Raw genomic sequence first — 21,411 nt, forward strand, 5'->3', positions numbered from 1 at the left:
GAAAGAGTGCAGTTTTTCTAGGTGCAAATTTCGCTTCCGGCGGTAAATGTTTTAAATAGTGAGAACAAAGACTGTTTGATTCAATTATTATCAGAACACCTAACGAGAACTCTGGAATTATGTATATGGTTTCAATATAACCATTAATTGGAACTTGCCTCAGCTTTGTTTTGTCGTCCACGGCTATAATACCTAGAAAAGCTGAAAGTATCAGGGTTAGATTTCTGCTTCGATAAAAGACTTTTAAGCTCTAGATTTGTTTCAATTTACAGAAGCATAGAGTAAGCAAAGAGTGCGATTGATGTCTGAAAATATTAATAATCTTATTCGACATTAGTTCCAATGTATCAACATTGAATACTCTATGTAATTAATAAGTACTTCATAAGAGAATGCTTTCGAAATCCTGATTAACTTGATTTTCAATTGGACTAGTGAGTTCTTTATCAAAATTGTACGCGTTTTGAAACTACATAGCAAACTTTTGAACTTCGCTTCATGGTATATTTGAAATGTAACAGGGACATGATCAGAATCAAAATCAGCTTGAGTAACCAGTTGGCTACAAAGATGACTAGAGTCAGTTCAGACCAAATCAATCATAGAAGGGTTTCAAGAGAAAAATCATGTAGGGCTGTCAGGGTGTTGAATTTACAAATATCCTAAAGAGCACTCAATCAAAAAAAAAAAATACAGATCACAAGTCACGATATGTAAATGGCCTTATTTATGTTTCTCTGGCACAACTGTATATATATACGATTGCTTTTTGATTGATTCTCAATAGTTTTTTTCTGTGTGCCTGAAGTTTCGTATTGTAAAAATATTCTGCTTCAAAACTAATTTACCGCTGATACATTAACGTCAGACATAAAACATGAAAATGGCATTTTTCCGATCCAATAAAATCAAAACATTCACACATATGCAACCCACTGACAGGTTTGCTGATTCATTGTTAGTGATGGCATCCTTTAACACACGCCCGTTTTTTTCCCTCGCTCTAACGAGGTGAAAAATTACATGTACATCAAATAAATGCGGCATCAAAACGTTCGACAAGCATACAATGACGCGAGTGAACGTAATTCAGCCAGAATACGTAGTCTATTTTCACTTTCAGCAAATAAAGCAAGGAGGTAAAGTGAGTGAAATGTTCATCGAAAGAAAGGCATTTGAACTATTTCTGTAATTAGCCGATTCTGTCATGGTGATATGGGGGAGACATTTTTTTGCTTGCTTTGCGTAGTGCACGAGAAGGCGGTGATATCGACGGAAGATTAACGGAGCGACCCATTATTAATCAGTCTCAATGGACAGTTGGTTTTATGGGACATTGATGGTGTTCAATGGGTCTCGATGGCGCGGTAAATGGCTGGGCATGGCGTACCATTGGTACCTCGCGTACCTGCAGGAATAAAATAGACCCCTTTGTGCGGTCCTTAGCCTCTTGCCCAGCAACTCCTATCCCTACCTCCTCGTGGTACTGGCCGGGGTACGAGTAACCTTGGGGAAGATCGGGTAACCAACCCCCGGTGGGAACTTTGGTCGTATGCTGACAGGGAAGGGGGGGTTTGCTTTTGCAAACCTGGAGCGTCTGTACTCCACGTTAGGAGCGGCTCACAACAGCGTCTGTTCCCCATGTCAGGGGCGGCTGATCATCGTCCGAGTGCCAGAAAAGGACTCTAAGCTAAACTGCGCACTATGGCTCTCCGAACATTTAGGGGGAATGGTCCTCCGGAAATCTAGGGGGTTGGTGTCAGGCCCTGCAAGCCAGCCGTAAAAACACATCAGCACAGGAACGTCAACGAGAGAATACGGACCGGAACAATCGGCAAAGACCACCGCGACGAAAATGGACTAGCGATTGGAAACTCGGTACGTGGAACTGCAAATCTCTCAACTTCATTGGAAGTACTCGCATACTCTCCGATGTACTGAAGACCCGCGGTTTCGACATCGTAGCGCTGCAGGAGGTGTGCTGGACAGGAGCATTGGTGCGAACGTTTAGAGGTAATCATACCATCTACCAGAGCTGCGGCAACACACGCGAGCTGGGAACAGCTTTTATAGTGATGGGTGATATGCAAAGGCGCGTGATCGGGTGGTGGCCGATCAATGAACGAATGTGCAAGTTAAGAATCAAAGGCCGATTCTTTAACTTCAGCATAATCAACGTGCATAGCCCACACTCCGGAAGCACTGATGATGACAAGGACGCATTTTACGCGCAGCTCGAACGCGAGTACGACCGCTGCCCAAGCCACGACGTCAAGATCATCATAGGAGATTTGAACGCTCAGGTTGGCCAGGAGGAGGAGTTCAGACCGACGATTGGAAAGTTCAGCGCCCACCGGCTGACGAACGAGAACGGCCTACGACTGATAGATTTTGCCGCCTCCAAGAACATGGCCATTCGTAGCACCTATTTCCAGCACAGCCTCCCGTATCGGTACACCTGGAGATCACCTCAGCAGACAGAATCGCAAATCGACCACGTTTTGATCGATGGACGGCACTTCTCCGACATAACCGACGTCAGAACCTATCGTGGCGCCAACATTGACTCCGACCACTACCTGGTGATGGTGAAACTGCGCCCAAAACTATCCGTCATCAACAATGTACGGTACCGACGCCCGCCCCGGTACAATCTCGAGCGGCTGAAACAACCGGATGTCGCCAATGCGTACGCGCAGCATCTTGAGGCAGCGTTGCCGGATGAGGGCGAGCTCGATAGGGCCCCTCTTGAGGACTGCTGGAGGACAGTCAAAGCAGCCATTAACGACGCTGCCGAAAGCGTTGTCGGATATGTGGAACGGAGCTCAAGAAACGATTGGTTCGACGAGGAGTGCCAGGAGGTTTTAGAGGAGAAGAATGCAGCGCGGGCTGCAATGCTGCAGCATGGTACGCGGCAAAACGTGGAACGATACAGACTGAAGCGGAAACTGCAAACCCGCCTATTCCGGGACAAAAAGCGCCGCCTGGAAGAGGTGGAATGCCAAGAGATGGAGTTGCTGTACCGTTCTCAAGAAACGCGGAAGTTCTATCAGAAGCTCAACACATCCCGCAAAGGCTTCGTGCCGCGAGCTGAGATGTGCCGGGATAAGGATGGGAGCATCTTGACGGACGGACGCGAGGTGATCGAAAGGTGGAAGCAGCACTACGATGAACACCTGAATGGCGCAGAGAACACAGGCACAGAAGGTCAGGACAGCGAAGGCGATGGCTACGTCAGCACAGCGGACAGCGGAAATCAACCAGCTCCCACGATGGGGGAAGTTAAGGATGCCATTCAACAGCTCAAGAACAACAAAGCCGCTGGCAAGGATGGTATCGGAGCCGAACTCATCAAGATGGGCCCGGACAGGTTGGCCGCTTGTCTGCATCGGCTGATAGTCAGAATCTGGGAAACGGAACAGCTACCGGAGGAGTGGAAGCAAGGCGTTATATGCCCTATCTACAAAAAGGGCGACAAACTGGAGTGTGAAAATTATCGTGCAATCACCATCCTAAACGCCGCCTATAAAGTGCTATCCCAGATTCTCTTCCGTCGTCTATCACCTATAGCAAACGAGTTCGTGGGAAGTTATCAAGCAGGTTTCATCGACGGCCGCTCGACAACGGACCAGATCTTTTCCGTGCGGCAAATCCTCCAGAAATGCCGTGAGTACCAGGTCCCTACGCACCATTTGTTCATCGATTTCAAGGCGGCATACGATAGTATCGACCGCATAGAGCTATGGAAAATCATGGACGAGAACAGCTTTCCCGGGAAGCTCACAAGATTGATCAGAGCAACGATGGACGGTGTGCAAAACTGTGTGAAGATCTCGGGCGAACACTCCAGTTCGTTCGAGTCTCGGCGGGGACTACGACAGGGCGACGGACTTTCGTGCCTGTTATTCAATATTGCGCTTGAAGGTGTCATGCGGAGAGCCGGACTTAACAGTCGAGGCACGATTTTCACGAGATCCGGACAATTTGTTTGCTTCGCGGACGACATGGATATTATTGGGAGAAAATTTGAAACGGTGGCAGATTTGTTCACCCGCCTGAAACGCGAAGCAACAAGAGTCGGGCTAATGGTGAATGCGTCGAAAACAAAGTACATGCTGGTTGGCGGAACTGAGCGCGACAGGACCCGCCTAGGAAGCAGTGTTACGATAGACGGGGATACCTTCGAGGTGGTGGACGAGTTCGTCTACCTCGGATCCTTGTTGACGGCTGACAACAATGTTAGTCGGGAAATACGAAGGCGCATCATCAGCGGGAGTCGTGCCTACTATGGGCTCCAGAAGAAACTGCGGTCAAGAAAGATTCACCCCCGCACCAAATGCACGATGTACAAAACGCTCATAAGACCGGTAGTCCTCTATGGGCATGAGGCGTGGACTATGCTCGAGGAGGACTTGCAAGCTCTTGGGGTTTTCGAACGCCGAGTGCTAAGGACGATCTTCGGCGGCGTGCAGGAGAACGGCGTGTGGCGGCGAAGGATGAACCACGAGCTCGTTCAACTCTACGGCGAACCCAGTATCGTGAAGGTAGCTAAAGCTGGAAGGATACGCTGGGCAGGGCATGTTGCAAGAATGCCGGACAACAACCCTGTAAAGATGGTGTTCGCCACGAATCCGGTCGGAACAAGAAGGCGTGGGGCGCAGCGAGCTAGGTGGATTGACCAGGTACACCAGGACCTGGAGAGCGTGGGTCACAGTCGAGGATGGAGAGAAGCGGCCATGAACCGAGGGAATTGGCGAAATATTGTTGGCGAGGCTTTATCAAGATAATTGATGTAAAGCCAAATAAGTAAGTAAGTAGGGTCTCGATGAATTACAGTCACATCTGGTACTCAGATTAGCCATAATTTCTATAAGTATCTACCACTTTTGTCCTATAATTGTTTTGGGATCAAATCAAAAAGGTAATGACTCTCATTGGTCCGTTTTCGTTTATCCATTTAGCACCGCATCCACTGAAGTGTGAGTTAAGTGTCAACTTTGATGGTAGGATCAATGGGTTCAATATGTACTCGTGGCTCGTTCTATTGAATGTATAAACATTATATAGCTTAGTTTAGCATATACTGACCACACATATCAATGGTTGCTATTCCACGATTGACCGAAGTCAGTGAAGATGCACAAAGAATCAACTGGAATTGAGTAATTGCGAACTAATTACGAAATCAGTTTTCATGTTGTAGGTATTAAGTTTCTGCTTGGCTTCCCTTCAAATAATCAATATTTTAGATTACAATTGGTATCATATGACATTAAGGCTGATTTTGGAAATGATTTATGGTTTTTTCTCAAAAGTTTACTTACCTTAATCAAGATGAAGCATATTTTTGTGATATTTACTAGGAATTTACAGTCTTGCACTGAAATACACTTAAAAAGTATTTTATGATAAGCATTCTGAAATATATTTACATTATTTACAATTTACAGTATGCGGCGTTGGTGCACGTTTATCAGTCAATGTCAGGACTTCGTTCTCCAAACCATGACAAGAAACACATTTTTAATTCTTCAATCTCCTTAGAACCGTTCAACGTTCCGTAAACCGTTGTGTTGAAAACAAAAACTTTGATTTTTTTTTTCGCCGCATACTATATGTAGGACTCTGTCATATAGCGTAAACTACTAATTTGATTTTACAGTGGCAGCCACTACACGCAACAAAGTGTCAATAGGACGTATCAATATGTATGTGTACAGTTCATCTGTTTGTGTCTGTGGTGCACCGAGTGATCCAATAAAGTGGGACACGTTTACCAAAAACTGAGGCAACCATAAACGACTGAAAAGCAATTTGAAGCGCAGAGAAGACTACACCAATCTAAAGTGAACCATCAAAGTGGAAACAGACCATAGTCATCTACCGCAAGAACTATATACAGGACGAGACACAAAGTTCACGTGTGTGGTGTGGTGTGGTGAAGTGGAGGTGTGATTTTCTAGTTCATATCTTCGATTACGGGGCGGGGAAATACGAAACAAAGGCGTTCCTGGCTGCAAAAATAGCATTCGCAAACCAACTAGATACTACAACTTGGCTGAACTGGTAAAACCATGAACACTACTGGAAAATTCGGTTCAACTACTACTGCACTACTACCGAGCTACGATCGATCATCAACTTGCTAAAAGAAGAAATGTATGAAGAAGGCAATGGTGTCACTTGAAGGGAAGTATTTCTTTGTAGTTTCAAGCTACGCTAAACTGTCTGATGTGGTAGAGGTCGCCGGGCATTCCATGTCAGATCGATGAATTTATTCCTTATTTCTAATATGGTGAACTATATCTTCTTTTGAGATAGGCAAAATTTGGCATAAAGTGGTATTGTTTAGCATTAGATTATATGTGTTTATTGGTGTTTACATTCATCCCAGGAATCCCAGGAGTTTTGCGATTTCAGAAATTTAATACCGGTATACGGGAAATTCCTGGATGTTTTGTCCCGAGATGGAAACTCTAAATAGAACTATTTCAAAAATTCTTGGTAGATTAATTTAGAAAAAGTGAGAACTATTATAAGAACAAATTCGAAATATGAAAGCTCCTGACGATAAAAGATTAGCTTTGAACACTCATAACGAAAATTCCAGATAGTGCTTAGCTTATTATGTATTTTAGGTTGATGATTAAACATTTTTTTTTTCTAATTTGTCGCATTTCCCTGACAAATGGGACAATTACAAAGTTGTACAAACTATAAAAACGATCAAAATTCCTAGCGAAGTTTTTAGCTAACGTCCTAGCAGTTTGCTTTCGTCTATCAGTATTTTTTTTTTATAAAGTTACAGCACATGAAACACAGAACATGATGATATGAGAAATTAATGTAATGTTTTAAAGAATTTATGCCTGCTATTCTGTTCATAAAGTAATATATAATGATGCTCATTTTGTGTGTTACGAAACTAACTTTTTTTCACTAAATTTAAATGTATTTATGTTTACAAATTTCTAACTATTTAAATTATCCCCTATCTTTGGAATACGATCTCCTAATTTTGTTCCCCTGTTCTGTATATAATCTATTCCATAACCTAACACTACTGGAAAGTTTGAAGCATCGCTTTGACATGGAGTGACCCAGCCGTATGTGACAGAATTATAGATAGAGAAGATGAAGGACGAGACTATGGGAAACAGGACTAGCACTATATAGGTAGGTGGTCGCATGAGAAAGATCAACTAAAGATAGTGTCTATATGAATGCAGAGAAGTTTGGTTGCTGATAAGTAGTAGTATTATGAGCTTTTTCAAATACCGTTTTAGCGTAATTGACGGTCTCATTTGTAGCCTCGGTGAAGGCCCTCCGCAGACGAGTTCTCCTACTTTGCGACAGAGTCTGTGGGCAGAGTAGCACACCCTTGTGAGCGCGGGGTCAATTTTTACGTTTGTTCGTTCGGCAGCCAGTCAGATTTTTGGTTCAATTTCGAACGAGACCCAAGGGCAATGATTTTCATGATTTTTTTGGTTCGATTGAATGTCAATCGAAAAAGTGCGTGGAAGTCAAACCACACCACAGGAAAGATGGCAAAGTCGTAGAAGGAGAGATATAAAAAGAGAAAAGAGAGAAAAAACAGAGAAGAAGGAAAACATTGGTTGGTTTTTACTTAATTTACAAGCAAGTTTAATGAAAAAACGTCCTAAGCAAATAGTTATAAACAGTTCTGTAACTCCCCTTAGAATTGATGCTGCCATTCGTATTCACAGCGGAAAACTAAACGTTAAGCAAATTGATTCAAAACAAATATCCAAGTATGGACGCTCACGTTCTCACCATTCGTGACAAAACTTGGAAGCAATCCTTGCACCGGAGTAAAAGCAGGACGAAAAATAAAACAAACATCCGAGAAAACGAAAAAAAATCCATTTACATAAACTTATAGTTAAGAAAGCTCATGATTTGCATAAAGGAAATCTGTCTTCACTTCTCTTGCGAAGGATTTTTCCTTCGACATCACGATTACACGAATAAGACGGATGTTCGACAACGTGGCTGATAAATGTTGGTTGTGCGGGGTTTCCTATAGTGAGGTGCAATTGTGATTGAATATTTCTGAGGTGAAGGTATTGGTTTCTTACATTGAACGAGAAAGGTCATTAAGTACGCACTTGGAGTGATCGATTATATTCTATTGGTTTGTTTATGAACCAGATGAATAACTCGTCAACCACCGTTCTGTCTCAAATTTCGAACAAGACTCATATTCCAAACACTAGACTTGGTATAATGATTTTTCCAGGAAAACACTCAAACTTTTCCACACTCTTGTGAAAATATCAATATGAGTCATGTTCGGAATTTGAGATAAAATAGTAAATTTGATATTTGTTTTAATATATACAAGATCATGTATTGAAATCAAACACTCTGTAGAGTTTAGAAGTATTTGTTTATTATTCAAATTATTTTTTTTTTCAGATAGATCATATATTCATTCAAATAAGACAGATGAGTCTTCTTATACCACAACTTAAGTAATCCAGCATAGATGGTGATTTGTAGAGATTGATTGGTGTAAATTAATTGGAGTCGCATTTAACCTTCCCCTAGTCCCAATCTTAACTCTTACATCGACTCAACAATTCAAGCAGCTCGCAAATATCAGTGTGTTGGACTATTTCAGTTTTGTTGAGCTTGAATGAAAGGCATATATGTCTATTTTCAGAAACCCTCCAGGAGCTCCGGAGTTGGTCACTGTGGCCACCGGGAAGCTGCTACATCTGTCAAAAAAGTCCCTTTAGAGACCCTTACTTTTAAGACCTGTAGTTTCATAACCATATGAGTAATCTGAACCGTTCTTATATAGTCAAATAGGTATTTATGTGGACTATGAATAGATATAGGTACTCAAATCATGTCCGGGGGTGGGACATTTCACACAAAGACGTTTCGCATACATACAATCCTAAAATAATCTGTGATTTTCAAATAGTTCCTAAATAATCTAGGAAATTATGGCTATCCTATTTGCTGGAACCTTTAAGAGGTCGTTCATAAACCACGTGGACATTCATGGGAGGAGGGGAGGGGTCTGACCAATGACCACGGTCCATACAAATTTTAAAATTGTTGTATGGATAAATGACCACGAGGGAAGGAGGAAGTGGTCTGGAACCCCAAAAATCTGACCACGTGGTTAATGGACAGCCCCTTTTCAGAATTCCAAAGTATTCATCAATAATTAGAAAACAATCTCAAAGTGATCCTCAGAAATAGTCTAAGATTTTTTTATTATTCTTCAGCACTACCAATATGTTTGAATTTAATCTCAGAGTTTTCAGGAGGCTTTTAATACTTCAGAAAAATTCAGGAACATACTTTTGCCCATACATTTTCTCTGGGTTTCAAAAAACATACTAACAATTCAGAAATAATCTAAGAATTATCGGCGATCCTCAATTTTTTTTATAAATATTTTAAGAATTTCCTGTGTTTTCTTAAATTTTCCTAAATTGTTCGTATACTTTTTCAAAATTCCAAATTATTCACAAATGATCTTAGATTTCTTTACAACCACCAATTAATTCAGAAATATGCTTTGAATATCTGATTCTCCTCTGACATTTCCAATATGTCCAGAAAAAATATCGAAGAGAAGTAATTTGTTTCTTTAAATAGGAGGACGGTCTGGAGATAATGGAAAAAACTGAGATATTTTCTGCATTCTAGGTAAACTCATATTAATGCTGGGTAAATTTTGGGTAACACATTTGATTGAAATTTTTGATTTTGTTTAATGAAATGCTCAGTAAAACTGAACGAAGAAATTTAGCAGGTAAGCATATAGTATTAAACAAGTTTCGAGAAATATTTGATAAAATGTGGGTTCAAAATGGAAATATTAAAATTTACTTTGAAAACTCACTTTGAAACTCTTTGAACATTTTACACTATTTTTAAATGTAGCTGCTGGAACAATATTTGAGTCAATGAAATGCTGAATGATGAGAATATCGTACATTATTTTACAGACGTTGTAATAAAGTGTAAAATGCAAATTTTTCTAAACTATTGTTGCATAAACAAAAACAGACCAGAAATATTTTATAAATTCCTTCAAGAATCTTTTTTTGTCCCGAGATGAAAACGGTGGTTCAACCAATAAAGTCACACTAAAAGTAAAGTTTCTGAAGAAAAGATCGCATATTTGGAGCCATTTAAAGCAACTCTTTCGGCTTAGATGTCAACATCTTATCACGCTTGCAGTTGTGTTCTGTAACTCGATACCTTCCTAAGTCGATGGTCTCTTCAATATCGAGTTATGGAGAGTTGACTGTGATAATAAATCACTCTAAGTAGCTCCTTAACCAAATTCCAAAAGCAAATAGTGATATAACATATCAGAGGTTGGAACATTATCGCCTTATTATAAAATCTTATAATCTAAAAGGTTACCATTTGGCAAAATATATACATAGCATGTGTTGGTGTTGTTCATTTTATGAACACTAGAAAAGCGCAGGTGTTCTAAATGGTTATGTACAGTTTGATACCAAACGATTGCGATTCATCGTTCTTCCGTTGCATAATTTGTTCGCGTGGATAAAAATCTAAAGCTAAACATCTTTGACTGTACAGCTATTGTGCTCAAAACCCATCTGTTGATGACGATAATTTGTTTTTTTTTTGTGGTTTTCAACTACGGTGTAATATATGCCAAACTGGAATAACTGAAACCACACACCTTTTCTTTCTCCTTTTCCTTTCTGCGTGCAACGAGCTGCACGGCCGCCGAAGAAACGAATTCCATGCGAGTTGGATGAAACCGAAGAAATGGAAATAGAACCGGGAATAGAATAGATAGATCGAAAGATAAACGTTCAGTGAAAATTAAACGAAAGAAATGGTACAGTTGAGAAAGCATGTATAGATATATAGCATTAGATAAAAAAGAGTTAACTGGAAACTTAGATGAGTATCGATTTTTTAAGAGGGGTAATAAATGAACGCATCATTCACCGCCGAATCGTGCTTGCGGAAGATTTTCTTTCGCACTTGAGCCTTCCCTCGCTAGAGTTCAAGTAAACAGTTTTCCCCATTTTCTTTCGACGGCAGACAAGCACGATGCACTAATCTCAACACTGTTTCGACGCCTTTCACTTTATCGCTTTGCTTGCGCTGTTGTCGTAAACAGCGAGGAAAACTGAATGAACCAATGGAATGGGCAGCAAACACAGCAACTTCCTTGTCGTGGAGCAAGCAGATTTTTTTTGTTATATCTGAGAGCTGTTATATGAGTGCTGCCAATTTCGCAGTATTAAACTATAGATTTTGAAATTTAAATTACGAAAATTACAGAACAAACCTTTGTCCAAATGAAAGGGATATTCCAAGAATGGCGATATGGATGACACAAATTTTTAGGTTCACTCCCATATATTATCACATGGATCCCAAAAAACTATTGTTGAAGATTGAGTTTAATCCATCATGTCTAAGAGAGGGCTCATGAATCTAAAAGTTTGTATGAAAAAATCGTCCGAAGATATGTTTCAATAACATTTTTAGAAAATAGTCACACAGCACTCGATGAATTTCTTTAATTAGTGACATGAAGATTCTCCAATTTAAATATTAAATGTGGGCTTCCCAAAGTTGTAGTTATTCAAACCTTTCTATCTGTTGCAGGCTCTACTTTGTAGATTGGAGAATCTGCAAATCACTTACGAATAAATTCATAGAATTAAACACCATCTTTGGTAGAAATGCAACTGGAACAGGTTTCATCTATATTTGATCAATTGTCTTCATATAAACTTCAAGCTCATTAAAACATCACCTTCCCCTCCCCCACCTTGATGGATTCCGCTCGAATTTTAAAAGTAATTCTAATGAATAATTCGGCGATGCAACTGAAGAATTACACATTTTGATTTTACTATATAAAAATGACCTACCTTAATTGTGATATTAAAGAACATGTTCTGAACACCAATCAATCAATCAAAAATCAGTGATAATCTGTAATGCATATGATTTATTTCATAGCAAGTATGTACCGATAGAGACACACGTAGAGTCGACCATCACCGATTTGAACCAAATTTTGGTCAAATGTTTATTAACTTGAAATATATGTACAAAAAGAGATTGTTGAAGTATCGCATAACTTGTGATCTCGCCCTAAAAGCCATTGGTAACTGAGTGTGTAGCTCCTTGTTTCGAAGCAAATGAATGGATCAGGATGAAAACTATCACCACTGGGATATAGAGGAGGATCTTTTCTTCATCGTGACATTGTTGAATAACGTGGGAATTCGTTCGTTTGCTCGGTAACAACAAGCTGCACACTCGGTTACCAATGGCTTTAAAGGCGAGATCACAAGTTATGCGAGAATTGAATGAAAAAATTAAAATTTGAGTGAAAATCATGGGAAAATAATGTCAGCTATGATATTTCGAAAGATATTTTTGAAATAACTTTCAAAAATCTAAGATTTCAAAAAGAATTTTAGATTCCGGTAAGATTACCGTGGTTTTTGGCATTACGATAATTATGTTGTTTTTCAGAAATCTCTTATGTTTGTGGGAATTCGGGTATTTGTTAAGTAGTATTGAACATTACATGAGAATTGTGACATCCAAGACTCTCGGATTCCTTTTGGAATTCCGGAATTTATGAAGAAATTCTGATAGACATTCTAGATTTGTTATAACAATTCTGGGATTATTCAAGCCATTCTTGGATTCTTGCGAAAATAATAAAAAAAATCCGGAATTTGATTCGGTTATTGATCTTTTGAACTTATTTTGGTATCTTTGAGAAGGTATTTATGTAAGATTTTCTGATTTTACATCAGAATCTCAATACTGGAGTCTAAAAAGTCTTGTAATTTCATACTTTTTTGTTGCTATAATCTCAAGATATCTTCATTAGATACAGATTTCAAGCTAAAATTAAAAAAAAAAATCAGAAAAATCTTCAATTATCATAACATTTACATGCACATAAAGGGAATGTCAGACTTATAGCAAATTTACACTACAAATCGTGTAAAATAACCTACAGGGGGCTGTCAAAATAACTGGGACAGGCAAAAAAATAATCAATTTTGGAACGCTGTAATTTTGTCAAATATTGACCGATTTCAATTCTTTAAGAAGTACTGGACAGGAAAACTAACGTAGTTTCGAAGTGCTTCAACTGAGATAATCTACACAGCAAAAAATTCTCAAATTTACATGGCACGTAATTCTTTATGATAATCATGTAAAACGAGTTGCAACTGAACATTCAACGATAATTAATGTAAACTGTCTCATTGCATTCGATAATGCTTGCAAACTTGAGTGAAACTGAAACATTTCATGATCTTCCGTCCAACATTCGCCAATGTTGCATGCTTTCTTGCATCTTGAAAGTGAAATTGCAAACAAGAATTCTCAGTTTACATGATTCTACGATGAATATTCTGTCAAAAATAATGCACATGGATGGATCGACGGCTTGTCATTCCATGTACATTATTTATGATTGAATTTTCAGCGTGAAAATCATGTAAACCGTGCCGTTTTGCATGCAACATTCTTCGAGAGAAGACGTTTCGCGTTCAATATTAAGGATTTTGGTAACAATGTTGTATATAATAGATGTGTTTATAGGTTTTATCATTGAATAATACATGAGAAATGGCTTTGCATGATTGAGGCTAATATTACGTTACGTTAAATATAAGATTTTTTTGGTGTGTATGGTTACCGGATACTGATGAAAATCCGGATTTCTGGAGGGATGTCTTATGCAGTAAGTTTGTGACCTAATTTCAGGGGCTTATTCACAAATTTCATAACGCTGAAGGGGGTGGGTAGGTGTCTTACAAGTGTTACAGCTCATCCAAAATTTGTAAATTATTCATACAAAAAGCGTTACGAGGGGGTGGGTGGGTGTCAAAAAAGACAATTTTTGGCGTTATGAAATTTGCGAAAAAATTCCAGCAAGGATGTCAGTTAAAAATTCAAACTACTAATGGCGATGCACTTTCAAACCTATTGTTCAACATAGCGTTAAAAGGAGCAATAAGGAGAGCTTGCGTGCATAGGAATGGCACTATTATCACACGTTCGTATATGCTCCTTGGTTTTGCGGATGATACCGACATAATCGGGATTGATCGCTGAGCCGTTGAAGAGGCATACGTGCCTTTTAAAAGGGAGACAACGCGAATTGGGCCCATTATCAATACCACGAAGACAAAGTACATGGTCGCTGGTAGACATCGTGGGCCCATTGGTGATGTTGGTAGTGAGGTGGTGATAGGTGGTGATATTTTTGAAGTAATTGAAGAATTTGTATACCTTGGAACTCTAGTGACTTGCGATAATGATGTTACCCGCGACGTTAAAAGGCGTTTTGCAGCTGCGAGTCGGGCTTTTACGGACTTCGTAACCAGCTAAAGTCCCGCAGCTTACAGACGAAGACCAAACTCGCGTTGTACAAGACTCTAATTCTTCCGGTAGCTCTGTATGGCCACGAATCTTGGACGTTCAAAGAGGTCGACCGGAGAGCTTTTGGGGTCTTTGAACGTAAAGTGCTGCGAACAATACTCGGCGGTAAATTGGACAATTTTTGCATCTGGCGGCGTCGCATGAATCACGAGTTATACCAAGTCTATAATGAAATGGATATTGTTAAGCGTATAAAACACGGCAGGCTGCGGTGGGCTGGGCTTGTAGCTTGCATGTCGGAGGAACGTCAAGTATCATCAAGTATAAAGTAAGTAATGGCCTCGAAGAAAGCAGAACTATTTCTGAAGCGAATGGTGGGCCAAGTGTTTGGATCGGTCTAGAAACAACCAAGATGTGGCCATTTTTCAGGAAACACACAGCTAAAAATATGTTGTAAATTTCAGTTCATTTTCATGCACATATTTGGAGCATCAAAATAAACATAAATGTCAACGAAAAATCGCTTAATTTTCAATCGAATGCACTTCAAATTTACTCTATCATGTAACATTCAAGCATCTTTAGTTGAAAATTAAACGTGATGCTGTAACAATATTTGATTTTGATTTGAATTACTTTTACTATACTCTTGTGTTAACGCTACATTGAATACTTGTTTTTAATTATGAATCGTGGTTTACGGCCAACCAGCCGAGTGGAAGTTTAACAACTACCGAAAAGCTAAACATTACATATAATTTGCAATTGAATTAGATGGACAAATTGATGTGAAGATTTGCGAAAAAGTTACACGTCTTCTCAGTGAGAATCGAACTCACGACTCCCCGATCTCTAGTTGGGGCGCGTTAACCACTACGCCATGAGAGGACTCATGAACGCAGAAGTTAACCTGAATTCGATTTCAGCTCAATAATCACGTGGTCCTCTTTCGCAAAGTGCACCTCTTTCGGAAGAATTAGATGCCCATCCAAACACAACGCTTTCTATATATATCCAATGCCTGGTTGGCCGTAAACCACGATTCATAATTAAAAACAAGTATTTATCGAGCAACGGACTCATGTTCCGTAACCGGTCGTTTGAGAACGTCGCGACCCATTGGAAGCCCACACAATAGAAACGTCAGCCAGCGCAGTTGCTGGCTAGTGTAGTGTGCTATTCCTATATCTAAAAAAACAATGCGCTCTCGGGCTAGGCATTGGATATATATAGAAAGCGTTGTGTTTGGATGGGCATCTAATTCTTCCGAAAGAGGTGCACTTTGCGAAAGAGGACCACGTGATTATTGAGCTGAAATCGAATTCAGGTTAACTTCTGCGTTCATGAGTCCTCTCATGGCGTAGTGGTTAACGCGCCCCAACTAGAGATCGGGGAGTCGTGAGTTCGATTCTCACTGAGAAGACGTGTAACTTTTTCGCAAATCTTCACATCAATTTGTCCATCTAATTCAATTGCAAATTATATGTAATGTTTAGCTTTTCGGTAGTTGCTACATTGAAATTTAAATATTTTTATCTGTGCAGTTCCAATAGCGGGTCAAGATTGGAATCGAAAGATTTACCCACTCACAGTATGTCGTGCGATCATTATTCTTCCATAGCGCATCATGAATTATCTCATAAAAGATTAAAAATACGTTTTGAGTCTGCGACTAGCCTATTTACGACAAAACATGAAGAACGAGCCGTCACATGATATGTTTTGGTATTTAAACCAAAATTTCCCCTTAAGATAATTCATGATGAGCTATGGAAGAATTATGATCGCACGACATACTGTGAGTCTGACATCTGGACCCGCTATTGGAACTGGTTCCTGAAAATGGCCACATCTTGGTTGTTTCTAGACCGATCCAAACACTTGGCCCACCATTCGCTTCAGAAATAGTTCTGCTTTCTTCGAGGCCATTAGTAGTTTGAATTTTTAACTGACATCCTTGCTGGGGTTTATTCACAAATTTCATAACACCAAAAATTGTCTTTTTTGACATCCACCCACCCCCTCGTAACGCTTTTTGTATGAATAATTTACAAATTTTGTATAGGCTGTAACACTCATTATCTCCGTTGGTGCACCTTGAAACTACGTATGTTTTCCTGTCCAGTAATACTTAAAGAATATAAATCGGTCAATATGTGACAAAGTTACAGCGTTCCAAAATTGACCAATTTTTTGCCTGTCCCAGTTATTTTGACAATCCTCTGTACATGAATATGTGTCCAATAGCCTGGGGCACGATTAGCTAAGCTTAGCTTAGACTGACTACACATATCAATGGTTGCTATTCCGTGATTGACCGAAGTCAGTGAAAATGCACAAAGAATCAACTAGAAGTTCGGCTGGGATTGGCCATAATCTTCTTCAGTGTGCATAATTCAGTGCCTCTATTTATACAGGGTCAATATCGGCGCCGGCCACGTCCTTGCAGTCAGGTGGGATTGGGGGAAGGAATGTTAGTGTGTAACCTTTGCTTTTTGGAGACCGTGTTTGCCTCTGCATCTCCACAAAGGTTACTGGGAGGGATGTTTGTTAATGGGAAGGATCGTTGGGTCACAGGATTCACTTTGATAAGCGATTAGACCATGATAAATAATGATTTGTGAGATATATACATGCTTATTTGTAAATATAATATTTTCATTTAATATGAACAATTTCTATGTAGTGGAAAATTTTGCCGACACTTGAGGTGACGAACCATTCAAAGTTTGATGAACAAATACCTAAATGTAACATTCCTACAGCTGTCAGGACGAAAGCATGTGTTATTATATTTTACTCATTTGAAAAGAAACAAATTTGGTTGGGACATCATAGAACACTCTTATTCTTATGCCGACACTTACAGTGGCGAACCATTTAAAGTTTGTTGAATAAAGTGAACTTTTCGCAAGTCTACACTTGATGTGTCGAACCATTCAAAGTTTTTTTAATTACAAAAATAAAGGTTAAAAGGGGTGTTCCGAAAATTAAAAAAATGTGAACCATAAATAATTCATGAATCAGAGTTTGTGTCGACACTCACAGTGACGAACCATTCATAGTTTGTTGAAAATTCATACTTACACTCCCGTGCATAAGTTTGGGTTCACGCGAATTTTTGGCTTTCATTTGCTCACCTGTTGTGACCCAATAGATGAATTCCTAAAATCTTGCCAGTTTTGTGCAGTGGAATAGCACAAAGATTTAGATATCGGTGGACATGGCCGGAAGTGTAATATATACACCGAATATTCCACCACTGAGATTTTCTGGTGCAATTTCAATTTATTTCTCATGTGAAAAGTGTATGAATCTAGTTTGTAAGAAGTCATAAGCTTCGATTCCACAGTGCGTGCAATGTACGAACATTCATGTAAGTTGCACAAATGATCGCGCGGATCATGTAATATGTGCACGAGCAACTAGTAACTATCTCTGGAATACTCCTTGGAGAAACCTGTAGAGAAATCCAAGCCAACTACCTGAAAACTTGAGGTTGACTGAGGTGAAGAATAAGGTCGATGAACTCATCCAGTTCGTTAAGGACCGGCACAATGTGCATACTGTGATCAAGAGCAAGCTGACGAGCATCAAATCCGCTGTCAACGCTGCCATGAAGGAGCAGGAAGCGCTGATCATGAGGGCAGAGTTTGCCGAAAAATCACTGAAGAAGGTTACGGAGCAAGCAGCGGCTGACAAGCTTAGGACCCCAAAGGTACGTAGTGACAAGCCTACGAAGAAGCGAGATAGATAGTCACCAGGAGAAGAGGAAGACCCAAAAAAGCAGCGCAACGATCAAGGAAAAAATGTGCCGAAAAAAGACAAGAATGGTGAAGGATGGCAAACCGTCGTAAACGCCAAAGATAAAAAAAGGAAACAGAATGAGAAGGTGGAGAAGAAAAAGGACGGGAAGAAGAAAGCGAAGCGACGTCCGCAGTGGTCGAAAGGGGATGCCATACTTGTTAAGGCAAACGACCAAATAACGTACGCAGATATCCTTCGGAAAATTAAGGACGATCCGAACTTGAAGGACCTCGGAGAAAACGTGATTAGGACGCGGCGCACCCAGAAAGGGGAAATGCTGTTTGAGCTGAAGAGTGACCCAGCGATCAAGAGCTCGGCCTATCAGGAGCTAGTCGCGAAATCATTGGCGAACGAGGCGGACGTTAGAGCACTTACTCAGGAAGCAGTTGTTGAGTGCAGATACCTGGACGAGCTGTAAAGGCCCAGACAGAACCGAACTGTGCAGGAAATGTGGAGATAGAGGTCACTTTGGGAAAGACTGCAAGAATAGACCAAGGTGCTTGCTCTGCTCATCGGAGGAAGGAAACACCCATTCGACGGGTAGCTTCAATTGCCGCGCGTACCAAAAGGCGATCGCAGCCCAACAGTAACGGAGGTAACGCAGATCAACCTGAATCACTGCGACACCGCACAGCAACTGTTTTGGCAGTCGACAACAGAAACTAAGTGCGACGTTGCGATAATAGCTGAACCGTATCGAGTACCACTCAATAACGCCAATTGGGTGGCGGATAGTACAGGCGCAGCGGCGATACAAGTGACGGGTAGGTTTCCTATCCAGGAAGTGGTTGCCAGCTCAAACGCGGGGTTCGTGATCGCCAAAATCAACGGAATCTACTTTTGCAGCTGCTACGCGCCTCCAAGATGGACGCTCGAAGAATTTGGTCATATGTTGGAGGAGTTGACCGACGAGCTAGTTGGTCGAAAACCAGTGCTGATTGGAGGTGACTTCAATGCATGGGCCGTGGAGTGGGGTAGCAGGGTAACCAATGCCAGAGGTTACAACCTACTGGAGGCTCTAGCAAACCAAGACGTAGTATTGTGCAACGAAGACACCGTTAGCACATTTCGGAAAGACGGACGGGAGTCGATCATTGACCTAACATTTTGTAGCCCATCACTGGCGGGCAACATGAACTGGAGGGTAAGCGAAGAGTACACCCATAGCGATCACCTGGCGATACGCTACAGTATTGGCCGGCGGAACACTGCGGCAGTGCAGAGGAACCCAATTGGCGACCGGCAGTGGAAGACTAAGGCTTTCGACAAAGATCTCTTTGTTGAGGCACTTCGCGCCGACAGCGATGCCCTGAACTTGGATGCGGTAGGGCTGACAACAGCGATGGCAAGGGCATGTGATACAACGATGCCACGGAAACGGGAGCCCCGCAACGACCGACGTCCCGCGTACTGGTGGAACGAGACACTCAACGAACTCCGAGCTGCTTGCCTTAAAGCCAGGAGGCGTTACCAGAGAGCAACGAACGTAGAAATCAAAGAGGAGCGAAAGGTCGTTTTCCAAGCAGCCAGAGCTGCTTTCAAACGCGAGATAACACTGAGCAAGTCTGAGTGCTACAAGCAGCTGTGCCGAGAAGCTGACGCCAACCCCTGGGGGGACGCTTATCGAGTGGTCATGGCAAAAGTTAAGGGTCCATCAATTCCGGTTGAAACGTGTGCTGAAAAGCTGAGGGTTATTGTTGAGGGTCTCTTCCCAACGCATGATCCGACACCGTGGCCACCCACGCCGTATGTCGACGAGGAAGAAGCATTCACTGAAGATCGTCAGGTTTCCAATAACGAGCTTGTAGCAGCGGCGAAAGCATTGAAGGTAAAAAAGGCCCCCGGACCGGATGGAATACCGAATGTGGCACTAAAAGCGGCGATTCCAGCGTATCCGGATATGTTCCGGAAAGTGATGCAGAAATGCCTGGACGAAGGTCTTTTCCCAGATATATGGAAGATTCAGAAGCTGGTGCTGCTACCGAAGCCAGGAAAACCACCCGGTGATCCTTCATCATACAGGCCTATATGCTTGCTGGATACACTGGGCAAACTCTTGGAACGGGTCATCCTAAACAGGGTGGCTAAATGTACGGAGAGCGCGAACGGACTATCAGAAAGGCAGTTCGGATTCCGGAAGGGAAAATCGACGGTAGACGCTATTCGGACGGTCCTGGAGAGGGCCGAGAAGGCATCGAAGCAAAAACGAAGAGGGAATCGTTACTGCGCCGTAGTTACGATAGACGTTAAGAACGCGTTCAATAGTGCCAGTTGGGAGGCCATCGCCACAGCGCTGCATAGAATGCGGGTTCCTGACTATCTGTGCTGAATTCTACAGAGTTACTTCGAGAATCGGATGTTGGTGTATGCAACCGACGCCGGCCGAAAGGAGTTAAGAGTAACGGCGGGAGTTCCTCAAGGGTCCATACTGGGTCCGACGCTGTGGAATGGGATGTACGACGGGGTCCTATCATTGGAGTTCCCCATGGGCGTCGAGATCGTCGGCTTCGCTGATGACGTCGTCCTAACTGTAATAGGCGAAACGCTGGAAGAAGTGGAAGTGCTAACAACGGAGGCAATGGGTACGGTTGAGAACTGGATGAATGCAGTCAAGCTGAAAATAGCCCACCACAAAACGGAGGTGCTATTAGTCAGCAATCGCAAAGCGGTTCAACACGCTGAGATTACCGTCGGGGGACATGTCATAGCGTCACAGCGGTCACTCAGACACCTGGGCGTGATGATAGACGATCGGCTAAATTTCAACAGCCACGTCGACTATGCATGTGAGAAGGCGGCAAGGGCGACCAACGCACTCACAAGGATCATGCCGAACGCTCATGGTCCGAGAAGCAGTAGGAGGCGTCTTCTGGCTAGCGTATTATCGTCGATACTGCGGTACGGAGTTCCGGCCTGGGGTGCAGCACTGCAAACCAAGCGCAATCGGGATAAGCTCAATAGCACGTTCCGGATCATGGCTATGAGAGTAGCAAGCGCATACAGAACAATATCGTCGGAGGCGGTATTTGTGATCACCGGGATGACTCCGATTTGCATCACCCTGGGAGAAGACATCGAGTGTTATCAGCGGAGAGGCACTAGTCAGGTGAGGAAATTGGCGAGGATCGGCTCGCTGGGCAAGTGGCAGCAAGAATGGGACGCCTCTGAGAAAGGTAGATGGACCCACAAACTCATCCC

At 41.6% G+C, this 21,411-nt stretch overlaps 1 protein-coding gene across 1 annotated transcript in view; it reads right to left on the reverse strand.

The window, feature by feature from the left end:
• LOC5568022 (small conductance calcium-activated potassium channel protein) overlaps positions 1–21,411 on the reverse strand; it is an 806,025-nt gene that overhangs the window by 522,791 nt on the left and 261,823 nt on the right. The window contains exon 3 of the mRNA XM_021853723.1: positions 7,279–7,380. Within this exon, the coding sequence (XP_021709415.1) occupies positions 7,279–7,380 (102 nt within the window). The remainder of the gene's footprint in view (positions 1–7,278; positions 7,381–21,411) is intronic.

The sequence above is a fragment of the Aedes aegypti genome, chromosome 3, assembly GCF_002204515.2.
Source record: "Aedes aegypti strain LVP_AGWG chromosome 3, AaegL5.0 Primary Assembly, whole genome shotgun sequence".
NCBI lineage: Eukaryota > Metazoa > Arthropoda > Insecta > Diptera > Culicidae > Aedes > Aedes aegypti.